Below are 18,094 nucleotides of genomic sequence, written 5' to 3'. Positions count from 1 at the left end.
GGATGTGACGAGACACTTATCCCACGAGACGAGATGAGACACGAGACTGGGTTCACGAGACGAGACGAGATTTTTAGACTTTTTTTTAAAGAATTTCTCGATGAAATATATAGGGAAAAATCTTTTTAGTCTTTTATTCAACTACAAAAAAATGTAGGTGCATTTTGAAATCAACTTGTACTTTATGAAATTAAACATCTATTTTAATGCATTTTATGCAGTAATAAACAACATGTAAACTCTGCAGAATGTTTTGCTACAAACTCAACTGACAGGCAAGTAATTGCACAAAAATTATAAATAGTATAAATAAAAATAAATAATAAACAACACAAATATCCCTTTAAAGTGGAAGTGAAGCAGTCAGTTAAGTTTACATGATTTAGTAAACTGATTTCCACTAATAAAAAAAAATATAATAAACACGATTAATGTATCCATTTAAAAGAATAAAGCAGTGGTTCCCAAACTGGGGGGCGTGGCAAGGCTGAGGGATAGTTAGGACCTAAATAGGTTCCTAAATTCCGTTTTAATTTTTCTGGATTCCGTTTTTTTCTGTTTTAATTTTTCTCGACTCCTTTTTAATAGTTAAATTAAATTGTATTAATTAAAAAGCATGTCTAATTAATATAAATCATGAAACTTTTTCATTTTCACATCAATTTTTTAAAAGTTTAACAAAAATTACATCATAAAACATTAATTTAATTTATAATTTCTCTTTTAATTATTGAAAATTAAGCAAACAAGATTTTTTTGGCAAACAAAGGGGACTTATTATTAAAATTAAAACACTGAAGAAATGTTTTGTGTGATTATTCCGTAAAAAATAATGTTTGTTTCATTTTAGTAGTAGTAGTAGTAGTAGTAGGCAATGTACGTTCTTCTGAAAAATAGTTATAGGCACAATGTCTTCAAACCAAACCGGACTTTTATTTTGACGGGTTGCCGTGAATACCTTTACAGTTCTGTGTATGAGATGCTAGTTTTATTCAAATCAAACACTAAAATGCTCATGAAGTGACTCTCAGAGCAGTTCTGGAGATGTTGTTCATGTGTTTACGTCCTCATTTAGTGAGACGGAAGACGCTGAAATCACGCGAGTGTCAGGCACGCTTCAGTGTGTGTAGTAAATGAAACCGTGCGTCTGCGCCATTCATTAACAGAGACACGCAGAACATGCAGGATTCATATTTAAATCGACTTTTGCGGCTTAATATTCACAGATACTAGTCCATATCGTGATTTGATTTAAGTGTAATGACCTACTTTTGATTAATTCATTCAAAATTTGACAAATTCCGTGACATTCCGCGTTAAACTGTGAATTCTATTTTTATGACTGGATAAAGACTACACTGAGTAATTTTCCTGCTATTCATGCGGCCACTTGCCTGTTGTGAACATAAAATATCTTACATACCACCACTGGTGAATGAGCCAGTGTAATGCAAATATATCTGAAAGGTCTTGCGAGGATATCGTCACGTTCTCGCGAGACCAGTCAGATCTCGCGAGATCTTGTGCCACGTGATCTCGTCACACCCCTAATAGTTAGTGAATTATTATCTTGCAGTATTACATATAAATGATATACCTTAATAAATCCAATTTTGGCTGATACAATACGATACAATATATAATATTTGATATATATGTACAAATTGTAACGATTCACTGACACTGTTTTAATGTAGAATTGGTGGAATAAATCCAGTTGTAGTATCTTGGCGATTTAGCTGCACACCAATAAACTGACCAATAATTTACTTTTTGAGCATCATTGTGTATCTCACGTAAAGACTATATTAGATTTACCTCTGCTGCTTCCCGTTCCAAATTTCAATCCATTAGCTTTATTTCTAATAATCATGCTCAGTCAAGCGTCCTGAATGCATAATTTATGATGCTTTTATTTGGCTGTTTTTTATGCCACGCAACATTCAGTGGTCCACGAGGGGCTTCTCCTCTTCTTCCTCTGGCCCCGTGGGTTATTTTGGCTGTTGCGCTGAAACATGAAGCTGGGTTTTGTGGTGTTAATGTTTCTGCTATGGGAATGAAAGATAGGCTCACCTGACTGAATCAGAACAAAAGCCCAAACAAAGACCTGTCACGAACAGGAGAGTTTGTCTCAATCCAGTGAGTGCTCAAATGTTACATCACATTCTGCTGAAGGATTTTCAGACAGCATGCCTTGCAAACCTTTTATAAATCCATGGACAACAAGACCCAATCCTTTCTTCCCCTAGTCTTGTTCCAAAACCTAGTGAGCAGCTTCGCCGCACATATAGTATAAGCAGCATCCTGGTTGTTGTAGAACCTCATAATTTGGAACACTCTCTTTAGGCAGCAACTCAAGAATTAATTTTAATAGAGTTTAATGGATTGCTGCAGGGATGACGTGATTTTGTTGGCCAAACCAGAAGTTTGTATCATCCTGCATCCCTCGACAAAAAGCCAATATGATGTTATTTTCTGTGGTATTGAAGAAAATAAGCTCTGAGACCAACAAAAGTGTATGATTCTTACACGTTTTGTTCACCAAGAAAATCTTTACAAATAAATAGAACATTTACAAATTTTAAAACCTAAATACATTCAGCTGGAAGTAAAATCTAAAGTTAGGCTATAAATGAACTGCACCACGGTCACATGACGACAACATCACCACCACAAGCAGCTCTTTATTTAAAATGTACAAATTGAAGACCTTTTTCCAGACAAGTAAAAGCTTTTAAAAAAAAATTTTAAATCAGGAGTGAGGTGTATTTTATGTTGTAGAATTGTTATGTTTCTGGAGTATTTTATGTTGTAGAATAAAACGTAAAAATTTATTGAGCTTATTTTAACCACAGACCCCTATTTCAGGCATTTAACCAAAAACTCATTCAAAAACACCCGTTGACTTCGGAATGATGGAACCAGACTTTCAAAAACTAATTTCTGGGTTTGAAGACTCATTCCTGTAGCACCTTATATTTGCATGTTGTTGAACTAACTGGATGATGCCAAGCCTAAGACTTACACTCTTAAAAATAAAGTTTTTTTATTGGCATCAATGGGTCTATGAAGAACCTTGAACATCCATGGAACCTTTCAAATGCAGAAAAGATTCTTTATAGTCGAAAAAAGGTTCTTTAGATTTTTTAAATGTTCTTCAAAATGGTTCTTTTAGGAACTGTTCCCTGAAAAATGGTTTTTCTATGGCATCACTGCAAAAACACCCTTTTGGAACCTTTATTTTTAAGAGTGTACACAAATACTGAGTAAAATAAATGCATTTTTCAGTATTGAATGAAATATAGGTTTATTTAATTTCTCATCTGCCATTTTGGAATAATTTTTCTTTCACTGAACAATGCACTGAATGAAAAAAACAAGCCTTTGCGTTGGTCAATTTGGTCAAAATCACGTTAAATTTAAAGCAATGTAAGTTTTTACCTTAAAATATTAGTTTCCAAATCATTCTAATGGTGCACTAACTTCTAATGAGGAGAATGGCTTCAGTTTCTTTCCCAAGCTCCCCCCTCCAAATGTCTTTTTGTAACCGTCTACATGCATGCCTTGAAATACTGCCTATGTAGGCAGCATACTAGGTTTTGGAACGGAGCCTCTCTCATTTCTGACTGTTAGAATGAAGGACAACCCTCAGTTTAATTGTGCTGATGAGGGGGTGGATCCTGCAGGTGAAGGTTAAGGGACAAATGGTTTATTAGTAGACCAGCCACCCACCCACAGCATCTCTCCCTATCAGACCACGAGGGGTGAAATCACAAGTCTGAGCGTGCACATAACGAAAGAGCTCTCTGTTCTCTGTAGCGTGAATGAGTCATTTCCCAGCCAAATCCTTCTCTCCGGCTTTGGCAAGGGATGACATTTTTTGCAGGCCTGGGCTCTGAGCAGACGTTTGATTATTCATGTTTGTTGATTAATGGTATGTTCATCCCAGCTACAGCGGCCTGTCACAGTGACTGGAGCTGTGCTGGAGGGAGTGGCCTCACCCGGGCATTAATTGTGGTAGTGGGGAGGTTAAGGATTTGGCTGCCAGTGACAGACCTGACAGAGAGGAGGGAGCGTCACCAGGCTGCAGCAGCTTGCACTCTGCATATGTGTGCGTCCCTGTAGGACTGGCCTGCTGGGAATGATTCAGCGCTAAGGTTTAATGATGCGAACGAGGACGAGCAGGGTGCCATTACTATTCTGACTTTAATCATAAATTATATAGTCGGTTTTTAGAGCAGCAGATATCTAATAAATCTCAGTGCCCTGCTATGCACATTTAAATCATTACTTCACATTTAGTCCTCATTACGTATGTATGCATTCGTTCGTGCTGTGATGCTGCGTTATGTATGGCTGTAGAGCACAACTGTGACTGTCCACTTCTTTGGTGACCTTGATGCTTGAAGAACTTTCCCTGTTCCTTTTCTACATTAATAAAGAATCTTCAATGACACATCCAACTTGCTCAAAGATGGAAACTGGAAAAAAAGACAAGTACAAAATTTTGTATCCACCTTATTTTTAATTGCAGAAGTAAGCTATTTTCCGTGAATGCGACTTTCAATAGGTAAATAACTAGAAGATTCACAAAGTGCAGTGAATGATTAAACTATGTGCGCTACAAGCCAATATGTTTGTTTACGATAATCAGTATGATAGCAGATACCAATTTGCAACATAAAGCAGCATAACAGACTGATTTTCATCATTAAAGGGGTCATGAACTGCTTTCTGAAAATCCTGTGTTGTAATTGTGCCTTGTCTGTAAACGAATCTGCAGTAAAATTAAGTGAAAAAAGGACCGAGTTCTAACTGACGTGGTCTGGAACTTTATTAAAAATGAAGTTCATTCACTCTTTCCTAACGTTGGGATCAGAAGGAAGGCAATGTAAAGCATCTTGTTGTCTTCGGAGCCATCTTTATCATTTTGTTTCTGCATAGACCTGCGTCTGCTTCTTGTTATTTGCACTACGTCCGTGAATCGGTGGGCAGGGCTAAACAGGCAGCGATGTAGAAGCAGGCATTGATCTTCTTCTGCAGAGGCAGTGTTTAGCCAAACTATTACGTCATAGAGTGGTACATTCCACAAGCTGTCGTTTTGGCAGACTGGCTTCAATATAAGTTGTTTTTAGACTAACAAGAAAGTTTTGAGTTCTGAAACTTACAGGGTGATTTTATAGCACAATGATCTCTTATATGTCAAAAGATCAAGGGAATTTTGGTTTCTCAGTTCATGACCCCTTTAAAATAACTAAGAACAGCTGACATTCAAGTCCAAAATGGCCCGCTTAAAAAATTGTGAATAACGCAATCGAATCAAGAATGACAATTTTTGTTTGAGACTGTCCTTATGAGTGAATCATTGAAATATTCTCTCAAACAATTCATTCAAAACAGTGATTCATTCTGAAACAAACTATGTGTGGCTCAGAGACTCAGAGACAGAAAATGCTGCAGTGGCTTCACTTTATTTTTGATTGACAGAGCAAAAATATGCATAGTAAATAACACTGTCACTAATGTTACACAGCATTAACTTACTGTATTGTTTATTGAACTGTTGCATCACATTCACAAGATAGTTGGTTCCTTATGGTTGTATTATGTTATTGTAGCTTTTTGCTTTGCTAAACACAAACGTCACTTCTTGATGAACTCAGGAGCTGGTAAAGCATTGGGGCAATGCATTCTGATTAACTGCCGTCTATAATTACATGAGGTAAACATTGAGTGAATAATTTCACTTTAGTGCACTAGTTAATTAACAGAGTCATTTTAGAGCTTCTGTCAAAAATTTATTTACACTAATTAACCTAGAGTTGACTTATGTGACAGTGCCATGTTGATTACCATATAAACGTCATCCATTTTATAGCCATTTTTGTGTTACGCTTTAATTACTGATTAACGCAAACAATATCAATTAGCCCGCTCCTGTGATTTATGACAGCCTCCTGTTATTGCATCCAATGCATTGGAGAGTTTGCCTTGCCGTTTTGTGGGCTGCTGGGCATTTCCTACTCTCTGTAATGAATTTGGTTCCCTGTTTTGTGAACAAAGCCCTCAACATAGCAGCTTAGTGAGATGTGATTTAAACAAGCATTCATTTCTCAAGGTTAAACAATGATAAATAGCAACAAAGATTCAGCAAGTCAAAACTAAGTACCCATCTTTCAGGATTATCTCCATTTTGACCTTTTCCCAATGGATCCCATTCTTCTTTTCTTGACCGCAATTGCCCTCTCAGGTTTACTGGTAGTGCTAGAGAGAAATGGGACATTCTACAATAGATGTTTCCCATGGTGCCTCTTACCCAGAGATGTTTGTCCATCAAGTTGTTTTTTTGCTAGCATCGCATTTTCTCTCTGCCTCCACGTCTTAGTTTTCCTTTTTTCTTTTCCCTCCTTCCTTGTGCTCTCTGTCTATCATTACCACCCCATTTCTTTCATATTGGATATTTTTATTTGAATCGATTCCTTTTGTTTGACAGCCTCTGACATGGTGGTAGCGTAGACGGTGACAGTGTTTGGTGGTCTGAGAATGAGAGAGGGAGAGAAAGACATGAATGTCAAACACAATGTTCTCCTCTCTTGCCTACATTTAGCAGGAATTAGTCTGTGTTTTCACAGCAGACTTCAGGATAGTATGTTGAATTTACTTCTGCTTTTTAAAATCACGGTGTTGGTACTGATATTCTACCGATAGAGCCGCAGGACCCAAGGGTTTAGGAAATGCAGATCTTCTCCTGTGGGGTTCCAGGCACCTTAGGACTGCTCTAGGCAATAGCACAGCTGTCACTGATACCTGTGATAAGGCCGACATTTTTGGGAGGATGTTATTGTCTGTATACATTAGCTGAGATCTAACGTACCTCTGCAGAAAGCATCAAAATCAGAATTTAAAAATGATTGCTGACATGTGGTGACTGAAACCTTTGTTTCTTCTACATTATTATTATTTTTTTATTTTTTTATCCTTACCAACACTGTCATGCATAATTTTTTTAGGTTAATTAGTTTTCATTGTTTAGTGGCATTCGTTTGTGTTAATTAGTACTACTTTACTATTTTAAAAGCGAAAAAGTAGTGCATTTAACAGTGGGAGATCACAGATGTTGGCAGAAAGTTAGAGTATGTTGCATTCAGTTTGATTAATTGCGAAGAAAAACATTCAGAGCTTCAGAGAGGAGAATGTATTTAAAAATGTTTACACACCATATAAAAGAAATACACTACCAGTCAAAAGTTTTTGAACAGTAAGATTTTTAATGTTTTTTAAAGAAGTCTCTTCTGCTCACTAAGCCTGCATTTATTTGATCCAAATACAGCAATAATGAATACAGCAAAAGCAGTAATTTTGTGAAATATTCTTTTACTATTTAAAATAACTGCTTTTCTATTTGAATATTTTAAAATGTAATTTATTCCTGTGATCAAAGCTAAATTTTCAGCATCATTACTCCAGTCTTCAGTCAGTGTCACATGATCCTTCAGAACTCATTCTGATATGCTGATTTGCTGTTCAAGAAACATTTTTTATTATTATTATCAATATTTAAAACAGTTGAGTACATTTTCTTCAGGATTCTTTGATGAATAGAAATATCCAAAGATCAGCATTTATCTGAAATAAAAAGCTTTTGTAACATTATACACTATACAATAGTCAATATATATATTTTCTTCTTTTTTTGGGGGGGGGGTTATAGAAATTAATACTTTTATTTAGCAAGGATGCTTTAAATTGATCAAAAGTGATGATAAAGACATTTATAATGTTACAAAAGATTTCCATTTCAGATAAAGGCTGTTCTTCTGAACTTACTGCTCATCAAAGAAACCTAAAAAAAAAAATCCACTCAGCTGTTTTCAACATAATAATAGTAATAAATGTTTTTGAGCAGCAAATCAGAATATTACAATGATTTCTGAAGGATCATGTGACTGGAGTAATGATGCTAAAAAAATCAGCTTTGAAATCACAGGAATAAATTACATTTTAAAATATATTCACATAGAAAACAGTCATTTTACATAGTAAAATATTTAAAAATTGTACTGTTTTTGCTGTACGTTGGATCAAATAAATGCAGGCTTGGTGAGCTAAAGAGACTTCTTTAAAAAATATTATAATATTACTGTTCAAAAACCTTTGGCTTGTAGTGTATGCTGTTATTATAGACACCTTCACAAACATGCTCTTTTAATGTTACAGTGTTTCTTTAGGTCAAAGCTTCTCCACGTTCACTTTTGTGTGTATATGTGCCTCTTCAGGGAATTTGGCTGGAGGGATCCTGAACTGCCGGAGGTCATCCAAATGCTGCAGCACCAGTTTCCATCGGTACAGTCCAACGCTGCCGCCTACCTCCAGCACTTGTGCTTTGGAGACAACAAGATCAAATCAGAGGTAACTCCTGCATACCAACATCACATACATTCTGCATATATAGACTATGTACTAATAAGGCCTTGCAGTGAGGATCATTATTTCGGGTTAATTTTAATTTATCTGCTGATTCAGCCTATTTAGTGCTCGTATGGTGTCATTTTAGCTCTGTTTTTTCCCCCCCAAAAAATAAAGTGGAGCTAACCATATAATCCCACATAATTAAGATAACAAAATATATAGGTTATTAACTTTTAATAAAAAGGAGGAAATGCTTTAACTCTTTATCTGTCACTTTGTGGAAACTTGCCAATCTAGTCAGATGCCAACTGCAAGATTTTTTAAATGTTTTTGAAAGAATCTCTTATGCTCACCATGGCTGCATTTATTTGATCCAGAATGCAGAAAAAACTGTAATACTGTGTAATATTATTACAAATTTAAATAAATCTTTTTTAGTTTAACATATTTTAAAATGTAAATTATTCCTGATAAATATCAGATACGGAGGCAGGGTGGGATCCAGCTGCTGGTGGACTTGCTGGATCACCGTATGACAGATGTGCACAGGAGCGCCTGTGGCGCACTCAGGAACCTGGTTTACGGCAAGGCCAACGACGACAACAAGATCGCCCTGAAGAACTGCGGTGGGATCCCTGCACTTGTGCGGCTCCTGCGCAAGACAACAGACGTGGAGATCAGAGAACTGCTCACAGGTGCTCAGGACACATTAAGCACATTTATTTCTAATTCAGTTTCAGTCCTTCTCCTTTGTTCTCTGGCGTGACGGGATACTGGTGAGAAGTAATTTGTTTGTCCACACTGAAAGAGAAAATGCTGCTGAAACTTCTTTTGCCTTCAAGTGCACCTGGTAAATGTATACCGCTGAGTCGGACATGCGTTATTTTGATATGCATTCAAGTCAGAAACATAAAACTAAATAAAATAATTATATTGTGAACAATAAGCCAAAATAACAGCATCTAAATTCATGAAAATTATTCATTTCAGTCTATTATTTAAGATCTCACAACTGAATGTTTTTGTTACATAAAACAATCCATGAAAGTTAAGTGATTAACTTTGCACCATTTGCTATTGTGTATGGGGTAAACTCCTGTTTACTCTGTTACTGAAGCCTGATTTGTTCACGTTTGTGTAGCTGCACAAACCAATGGCGCTTTAGCCCACCAGAAATGGCGGAACCGACGTGTATATAAGTCGGCTCGCAGCGCCATCTGATCAGAATCGGAAAGACGGAAAGAAGCTCAACCCACTCTCCACCATCAAAGAGCCCCTGGCAGAGGACGAGTCTCCCCTGCGGCCATCCAGCGCTTTCTAAAAGAGCAAATTAGAGCAAATTTCCAGCGCACGTTGTTGCAAATGCCTGGGCAGTGCCCACGTAGAGACTGCGCTCGCTGATGGCTCATGTTCTCTTTGCGAGAATATGAGTTTGTCCAGTCTTCGCTCGCGCATCGCCTTCTTCACTGAAGGCGGTACTTCCGGCTCTGCTCTCCTGTTTCCTTTCTCTCCTAAGAGAAAGAAACAGCGGAGCAGGGGCTCTCTCTCAACGGGTGTGAGTGGTGTCACGTCGGCCCAGTGCCCGTGTGCCCCCCTCTCCCCGCTCAGCCTCGTCGCGCCAGTGTGCTTTGCACAAGAGGATCAATGCTGAAGAATGGTGCGCTTCCGTGAGGAGCCCGAATCCTGCCCTTCTTCCCAACCATCGCGGCCGAAACCGGACACTGAGCTGATCAGTGTTCTCTCCATGGCAGTGGAGGATCTGGGATTCGAGATGATCCCGCTCATGGCCTTTTAGACGAGTGGTTCCTGCCAGGAGTTTCTTGCCTGCAGTTCACGAAGAACTGACCAAGACCTGATGCGCCCCCTATTCGGCCTGAGTTAGCTCCTCCTTTTTAGCAGCTCTCACCACCGTTGATGGCGCTGAGGAAAAAGGCTATAGCAAGCTCCCCCCTCTGGAGGAGACTCACTTGTGTCCGCTGTCCGCCCTGGGAATAAAGGCCCACGCAGCACATCCCTCGAAGCCCTGCAGTACCACTTCGGCTCTGGCCAACAGGGCGTATGCAACGGCCGGTCAGGCCGGATCGACGCTGCATACGGTGGCAGTCCTACAAGTGTTTCAGACCAAACTTCTCCGTGATATGGACGAGTCTGGCCAACATCAGAATGCTTTCAAAAAGCTGCGCACAGTGACTGATCTGGCTCTGCGCGCTACGAAAGCCACAGCTCAGGCTATCGGCAAGACCATGACCAGCCTGGTGGTGAACCTCGCTGAAATAAGGGACGCTGAGAAGATGGCCTTCCTTGATTCTCCGGTCACGCCGAAGGGCCTCTTTGGCCCCGCTGTGGATGGGTTTGCACAGCGCTTCTCAGAAATCTCTTATCCACATACTCAACTACCTCGACGACTAGCTGATCCTGGCCAGATCAGAACGGGAATTAGTCTGGGAACGTCCCCTCAGGGTTTTCCAGAGGCTGCTTGGCCTCATGGTGGCTGCCTCCTCTGCGATTCCCTTGGGCCTGCTTCACATGCAGCCTCTCCAAATTTTGGCTCAATGCCAGAGTTCCGTCCCATACTTGGCACCTGGGCCGCTTTTATATCAAGGTAAACCATCGCTGTATCAAAGCTGTGGCCCCTTGGACATCTTCACGCCTGTTTCAGTCAGGCGTACGGTTGGGACTGACCTCCAAGAGGAAGGTGGTTACGACAGATGCTTCCAATTCAGGTTGGGGAGCTCTGCTGGAGGGCAATCTGGCGTTCGGCTCCTGGTCAGCCCCGGAACAGTGCCTGCATATAAACTGTCTAGAGCGCCTAGTAGTTTTTCTTGCCCTGAAAACCTTCCTGTCAGCTCTCACTGCCCAACTTATTTCTCGATACAGCGAGATGCTCTGGCCCATGATTGGCCCAGTACTCGCCTGTACGCCTTCCCCCCGATAGCCCTGCTTCCTCAGGTCATCAAACGGGTCAGGGAGACAAAATGCTCAGTTCTCTTGGTGGCCCCACTCCGGAGGAACCAGGCTTGATTCCCCGAGTTAGTGCAGCTCTCAGTAGCAGCCCCGATACCACTGAGGCGAGATTTCTCTCGCAGGCAAAAGGCATGATTTGGCATCCCTGGCCAGAGCTGTGGAGCCTTCATGTATGGAGCCTCAACGGGAGCCTACGCAGCTCCCAGCGAGAGTGAATGATACCATTTTAGAGGCTAGAGCACCGTCTACAAGACGCCTTTACGCCCTCAAGTGGTCAGTCTTTCGTGACTGGTGTACTGCGCAAAGCCTGGACCCAGTATCTTGTGACGTGTCCCACGTGCTATCCTTTCTACAAGAGTTGCTGGACAATGGGCGCGTCCCTTCCACACTCAAAATTTACATGGCAGCTATCGCAGCGAATCATTCCCTCGAAGCTGGCCATTTGATTGGCAAAATGATCTGATCGCTAAGTTCTTAAAGGGCACCCGGAGATTAAATCCTCCTCGTCCTCAGACTGTACCGATCTGGGACTTGTTAATAGTCCTTGGGGCCCTACGGGGTCCTCCCTTCGAGCCGAACTACGCCCTTTGTCGCTGAAAACCGCCCTGCTACTGGCACTAGCATCGATCAAGCAAGTGGGTGACTTACAAGCACTGTTAATCAGTGCTTCCTGTCTGGAGTTTGGGCCTAGAGACTGTAAAGTTGTCCTCAAGCCTAGACATGGATACGTTCCGACGGTGCTCTCAACTCCGTTCAGAGCCCAGGTTATTACCCTTCTGGTACTCCCCGCTGTAGATGGTGAGCAGGGTCCTAATGTTCTCTGCCCTGTCAGTGCCCTGAGAATATATCTTGAACGCTCCAGCCTGTTCAGACAGTTGGAGCAGCTTTTCGTTTGCTTTGGAGGCTGCTCTAAGGGGCTGCCGGTTACAAAGCAAAGACTGTCCCACTGGATAATTGATGCTATAGCCTTGGATTATGCCTCAGAAGGTTTGCAATGCCCCATAGGTGTGAGGGCCCACTCCACTAGAGGGATGGCCTCCTCCTGGGCTTGGTCCAGTGGAATATCTTTTAGTGAGATATGTGTGGCCGCCGGCTGGTATGGATTTTTATCGGATTAAACTGCTTAAACTACTTATTTCTCCCTACGGTGGAAATAGCTATGTCCAAAAGTCCTCAGCTATGCTCAGGACTCAGTTGGCTCATGTTCTCTAGGTGCCCTTAACTTAAGTTCTCCAGAACTGGGCTCGCAGAGCGGCTTAGTCTGCTTCTGCTCATAGCACGGCATGATTGGATTTGTTCCCCATACACAACGTGAAGTGAACGTTCGAAAGGGAACGTTCCGGTTACTGACGTAACCTCGGTTCCCTGAGATAAGGGAATGAGCTTTGTGTCACTTGCCGTGCTATTAGGTGCACGCGAATCGATAACTGTCGCTTTAGTTGAATGATTCTGATGAAATGGCGCTGCGAGCCGACTTATATACATGTTGGATCCACCCTTTCTGGCGGGCTAAAGCGCCATTGGTTTGTGCAGCTACACAAATGTGAACAAATCAGGCTTCAGTAACTGAGTAAACAGGAGTTTACCCCATACACAACGCTCATTCCCTTATCTCAGGGAACCGAGGTTACGTCAGTAACCAGAGCATTTTATGCTCACAGATCTGTATATATAGATTTTAAGTGTATTATATTATATTATATTATATTATATATTGTCTATATTATAGATCGGTGTTTTAAATCGTCACGCTCCCAAAGTCACAACTTGGTGCATTATTTAGAATTCAAAGTTTCCCACTTGTAAATATGACTTTGCTTGGTCATTCATATGCTCATACCTTGTAATTACGATATTTCCACTTGAAGGGCACAATATTTCACTTATAGTATGTAGTTATATGGAAAGGGATGTTGGACCAGTGAGATTTCACAGTAGAAATTAACAAAAAAAAAGTGAACCAACCATGTCGCGGCTGATTAGGACGCAGTATCTGCCCCACCTCTTTGAATGTGCTGTATCTTTATTTCACTTCCCACCACCATTTTTGCAAGTTCAGCATACAAATACATTGTATGTGACCTTTCTGTCACTATCTCTGGCTTCTATATAATTGGGCACAATTTGTTAATCAGCTCTCCTAGAATCATCAGCTTGTTACTGTAGACCCCACTACCCATTAAATGATTTGTTAATGATCTCCTAATTGGTTAGGGCTATAATAATTAAGGATAATACCAGTGCTTGGCGTAGCCTCTTTAGGGACTTGTGTATAATGAGTCTTGACACTTTGACAAAAGACAAAGGCTCTTCTCAATCCACTATAGAAATATTTCTGGTACTGAGACGGTTCCTGAGAGATGTCAAAAAAATTGGGTGGCAATTTGCTTTTTGAGGCATTTCATAAACGTCAGATGCTGAATTGTTGGGAGACACTTCAATAGGATGCTGCAGCTCCCTTGTGTTTCAGCCTAGTGAGCAATCTAAATGTCCATCAATTGAAAAATCACCATCCTTCTGAATCCAGAGCTCGGAGAAACATCAAAAATGTTTCAAATTGAATATAGTGAAGTTGAGTGGCATGTGCTTATTACAGCTCCATGTCTCTGCTTGTACTCACTTTAGCTGCAACATTTGGAAAGAGGCGAGAAGCCATTTATGGTTTTTCAAAGACAATTCAAATGTAAATTAGAGAGTGGTTCAAATTAGGAGACAAAGTGTCCTCTCGTCAGTCCATGACAAACCCTCCTCATGCAACATCTCCGCAGACCCCAGTCGCCGGCCGATTGCTGAAGCCAGACACAAGCCTGTTTTGCCTGCTGGGGCCTGAATTTGAGCTCAGAACTCTTCAGAACGTTCTGCAGGTGGTTGCATAAAAACAGGAAGTCTTTGATGTTTAACAAACAAGATTGGATAGGATAAAATAAGATTAAATTGGCTGGAGTACAGACAGCTGTACACCCTGCTAGCAGCACAGAGGAAGGACCTACAAACGTGCTCCCTTGTACACTGCAGTGAGTCCATGAAATTAAATGTAATGAAAAATGTTAGCGATATATATATGCTGCTTGGCTATGCATTGCCAATTTTGAATGGCTGTCAATGGTGAAAGATGCTTTTTAGAACCAGATGGTGTAGTTATAGCATCTACCAGTAGGGGCTGACAGGGCAATGCTAACCAGCCAAACCTAGAGCCCTTGGATTTAGCACATCATCTCATTAGTAAGGTCCTCCATGACCTAAATGGCAGTGAGACATCCAAAAATTAGCCCCCAGGAGCTGAATTGAGAAACATTTGTAAGGAAGATGTTTCTTGCCATTACTGACTCATAAAAAGACGATTATAGTGTCCCATATGAGCGTTGTGGGTGATGCCACACGGCAAACTCGCATCAGTGGAGGGTACCAAACAAATGACAGGCAAGCATCCATAGACTGTTTTCCAATTTGAATACTTCTACTGTGTAATAAAAGTATGTACTTCACTGTTAATGCAAAAGTATATACTTTTGAATACGTAGCAACAACATTAGATGCATTTAGACTATTCAGATGCACTATCATCACCTTTTTATACTGTTGAGTACCATTTAATACGGTTTGAGCTTGCTTGTGTGTGCTAGCATTTAGATAAATTTGTTAGTACTGTGGCAGCTTCGAACTTGTTTTTCTTGACATATTTCTGTAACTGAAAAAAAAAACGTTACGGAAAAAACTCCTCTTTTGGACAAAAAATGAAGTATGTATGTGCTCTGCCATTTGGGATACTATTTTTAGGATTTTGGTTTCACTGGTCTAAATTTTGTGCACTATTTTGGGAAGCTGTTTGTTATAACACAGAAGTGAACATTTTCGAACAAACATACACTACCAAAAATTTAGGGTCAGTTTTTGATGTTTTTGAAAGTCTCTTGTTTGATCAAAATACAGTAAGAAATGTAATATTATTAAATAATATCACATGATCCTTCAGAAATCTTTCTAATATGCTGATTTGGTGCTCAGGAAACATTTCTTATTATAATCAATATTGAAAACAACTGTTCTGCATCATATTTTTGTGGATGATATGGTGTGTGTGTGGGTGTATTTCTTTTTTTTTTTCAGAAGTTCAAAAGAGCAGCAATTATTTAAAATGTTACATATTTATAATTGTGTAACATTATAAAAGTCTTTTTTTTTTGTTGATAAATTTAATCCATTATTGCTGAATGAAAAAATAATTTATAAAAAAACATATCTTACTTTTGACATACTATTGTAATCATACTACTGTATAATGTGGGGTGCACCATACTGTTTAGGACTGTAAGTCTGTGATATTTAACAAACAAGATGAGATGCAATTAGCTGGGACAGAGCTTTATACTCTGCTAGCAGCAGGGAGGAGGAACATACAAAAGCGCTCCCTTGTTCACTGAATCAGAGCTGTAGGGGTCTCATGAAAGAGATTAAATATTTATAACATACTACTTTTAATAGCATGCAAAATGAGCCACAGTTCAACTGCATGCTACTTTCTAGCAGTTCACAGTTCATTCTTGATTGTGATGTGGCTTGGATCACACCCTCAAACATTCATACTAAGAGCTGATGAGGACACACTAGTGAAACTTTTGAAAGTGTTTCATTTGAGGGCTCTTGACCAAGACCTCATGAAATATTCAAAAGCATGTTTGTAGCCTGCTGTAATCAGTGTTTTTAATTATATATTTTTCTGCACAACAAAAACTTGTAGTCTATAAATACATTGTGTGTATTCTTCACTGGATCAGACATTTTTTGGTTCATAGATGATGTTCTTGTGTACAGGTGTGCTGTGGAACTTGTCCTCGTGCGATGCTCTGAAGATGCCCATAATTCAGGATGCTCTGGCAGTGCTGACCAACACAGTCATTATTCCTCACTCGGGCTGGGACACCTCGCCCCACCAGGACGACCGCAAGCTGCACCTGCATTCCTCACAGGTGCTCCGCAATGCTACCGGGTGCCTCAGGTACAGTTCCTAATTAATGTCAATCCAAGTTTTAATTCAACATCTATTGTCTTTCATTGTTCATTCATATTTATGTACAGGCAAAGCATCACTTTGAAGGACCTGTTGTTGCTCTTAAGAGGCTTAATCTTCACCTAGAAGCAATTCATTGTTTTATTAGGTGATTATTCAAGTAAGAATTATGCAAATATTATGTTAATGCCTGAGAGTTTCCGTCTTTCAAAGCGACATGATATGATGAATTTGTGTGCCTTCAGAAATGTCACCGTATATTGGGGTCTCAGCAGGCAAAAGTACACCGCTGGATAATGGCTCTCTGCTTCTGTGTGTCAACCAAACACATTTATGAATTAGCTTTGAGGCTTTTCCAGGAGCCCTTCACTGATAGCTTAAGTTAATTGATTTAAATATAAATAGATTCAGTTGCATTTGATGAATTTGGCTGGTCTAAGACTCTGTGCATAAAACCATTTTGTGATGGAGCTCGTTCTGCCACTTTAATAGGATTATATTCTGCCCAGTATTTGCGGGATTCAACAACAGGATTCTGTAGCTCTGGAATAGTGTTAGGCACTGTGATTGTGGACCTGGTGGCATGCCAAAGCCTTCCCCTTGCAAAAATCTCCTTTGGACTCCAAAGCAATTATGTTGCCTGTTACTTTAGCTACTCCATTCATTATAATATATTAAAGAAATTAATACTAGGGCAAGGATGCATTAAACTGATGTCTTTACTGAAAGTGACAGTAAAGACATTTATATTGTTACAAAAGTTTTCCATTTTAAATAAATGCTGTTTTTTTAAATTAATATTCATCAAAGAATCCTAAACAAACAAAAAAAATTTTTTACAAAAATATTAAAGCAGCACAATTGTTTTGAACATTGATAATAATTAGAAATGTTTCTTGAGCATCAAATCAACGTTAGAATGCTTTCTGAAGGATCATGTGACACTGAAGACTGAAGTAATGGCTGCTGAAAAAAATCTGCTTTCCCATCCCATTTTTAAATTACATTTCAAAATATACTTAAATAGAAAAGTTATTTTAAATTGTAATAATAATATTTCAGAATAGTACTGTTTTACTGTATTTTTTATCAAATAAATGCAGCCTTTGTGAGTGTAAATATGTTTATGTTATAATATTTTTTAATATATTTCAATATATTTTGTCCTAAAATTTGTCTAAAACATAAAAATGTTCAATGATAACTTTTATGTGTTGCAGATCTAAACATTTCCATTTGCTTGTGGTTAGCAAGCTAAGAGTATGGCTCGATGCCCATTTTCCACAAGTTGATATGATTCTTTAGGGTCTTAATGAAAAGTCTATAAAATACTTTGGTTAAAATTTCTCAGTGGTAGTGTAAAACAACACCCTTTTTACCCTGTCAAAATCAGCTCTGTTTTCAGCAAGCCGTTTTAGTCCATGTTCCTTTAAATGCTAATGAGCTCTGCTCACCCCGCCCCTCTCTTCCGTGGGGAAGCCGTTCTCATGAGACTGTTTACTTCAGTGGCTCAGATGTGTTGTGTGACATCACACAGACAGGCATCTGAGAATGGCTTGATACGAAAAAAGGGGAAATTATTTAACGAGATTAAAAAAAAAAACACAGAGTGGATATTTATCATTATAGGGTGGTTGTGTATACACACTGCCAACACACATTTCAGTTCAAACAACTTGTAAAAGTGCATGTAGCATCCTATGACCCCTTTAA

General features: G+C 39.5%; 1 protein-coding gene across 6 annotated transcripts in view; it reads left to right on the top strand.

Moving 5' to 3' along the window:
- The window catches only part of LOC107686039 (catenin delta-2-like), an 89,107-nt gene that overhangs the window by 54,797 nt on the left and 16,216 nt on the right, over nucleotides 1-18,094 (top strand). For all 6 annotated transcript variants that reach the window (XM_016482858.1, XM_016482855.1, XM_016482856.1 and 3 more), the window contains 3 exons: nucleotides 8,277-8,409; nucleotides 8,891-9,104; nucleotides 16,186-16,369. In XM_016482858.1, the coding sequence (XP_016338344.1) occupies nucleotides 8,277-8,409; nucleotides 8,891-9,104; nucleotides 16,186-16,369 (531 nt within the window). The remainder of the gene's footprint in view (nucleotides 1-8,276; nucleotides 8,410-8,890; nucleotides 9,105-16,185; nucleotides 16,370-18,094) is intronic.

Source organism: Sinocyclocheilus anshuiensis, unplaced genomic scaffold (genome assembly GCF_001515605.1).
Source record: "Sinocyclocheilus anshuiensis isolate Anshui unplaced genomic scaffold, SAMN03320099.WGS_v1.1 scaffold930, whole genome shotgun sequence".
NCBI classification, from domain to species: Eukaryota; Metazoa; Chordata; class Actinopteri; order Cypriniformes; family Cyprinidae; genus Sinocyclocheilus; species Sinocyclocheilus anshuiensis.
Note: the sequence above shows the minus strand (reverse complement) of the source record. Positions and strands in the feature narration are given on the sequence as shown.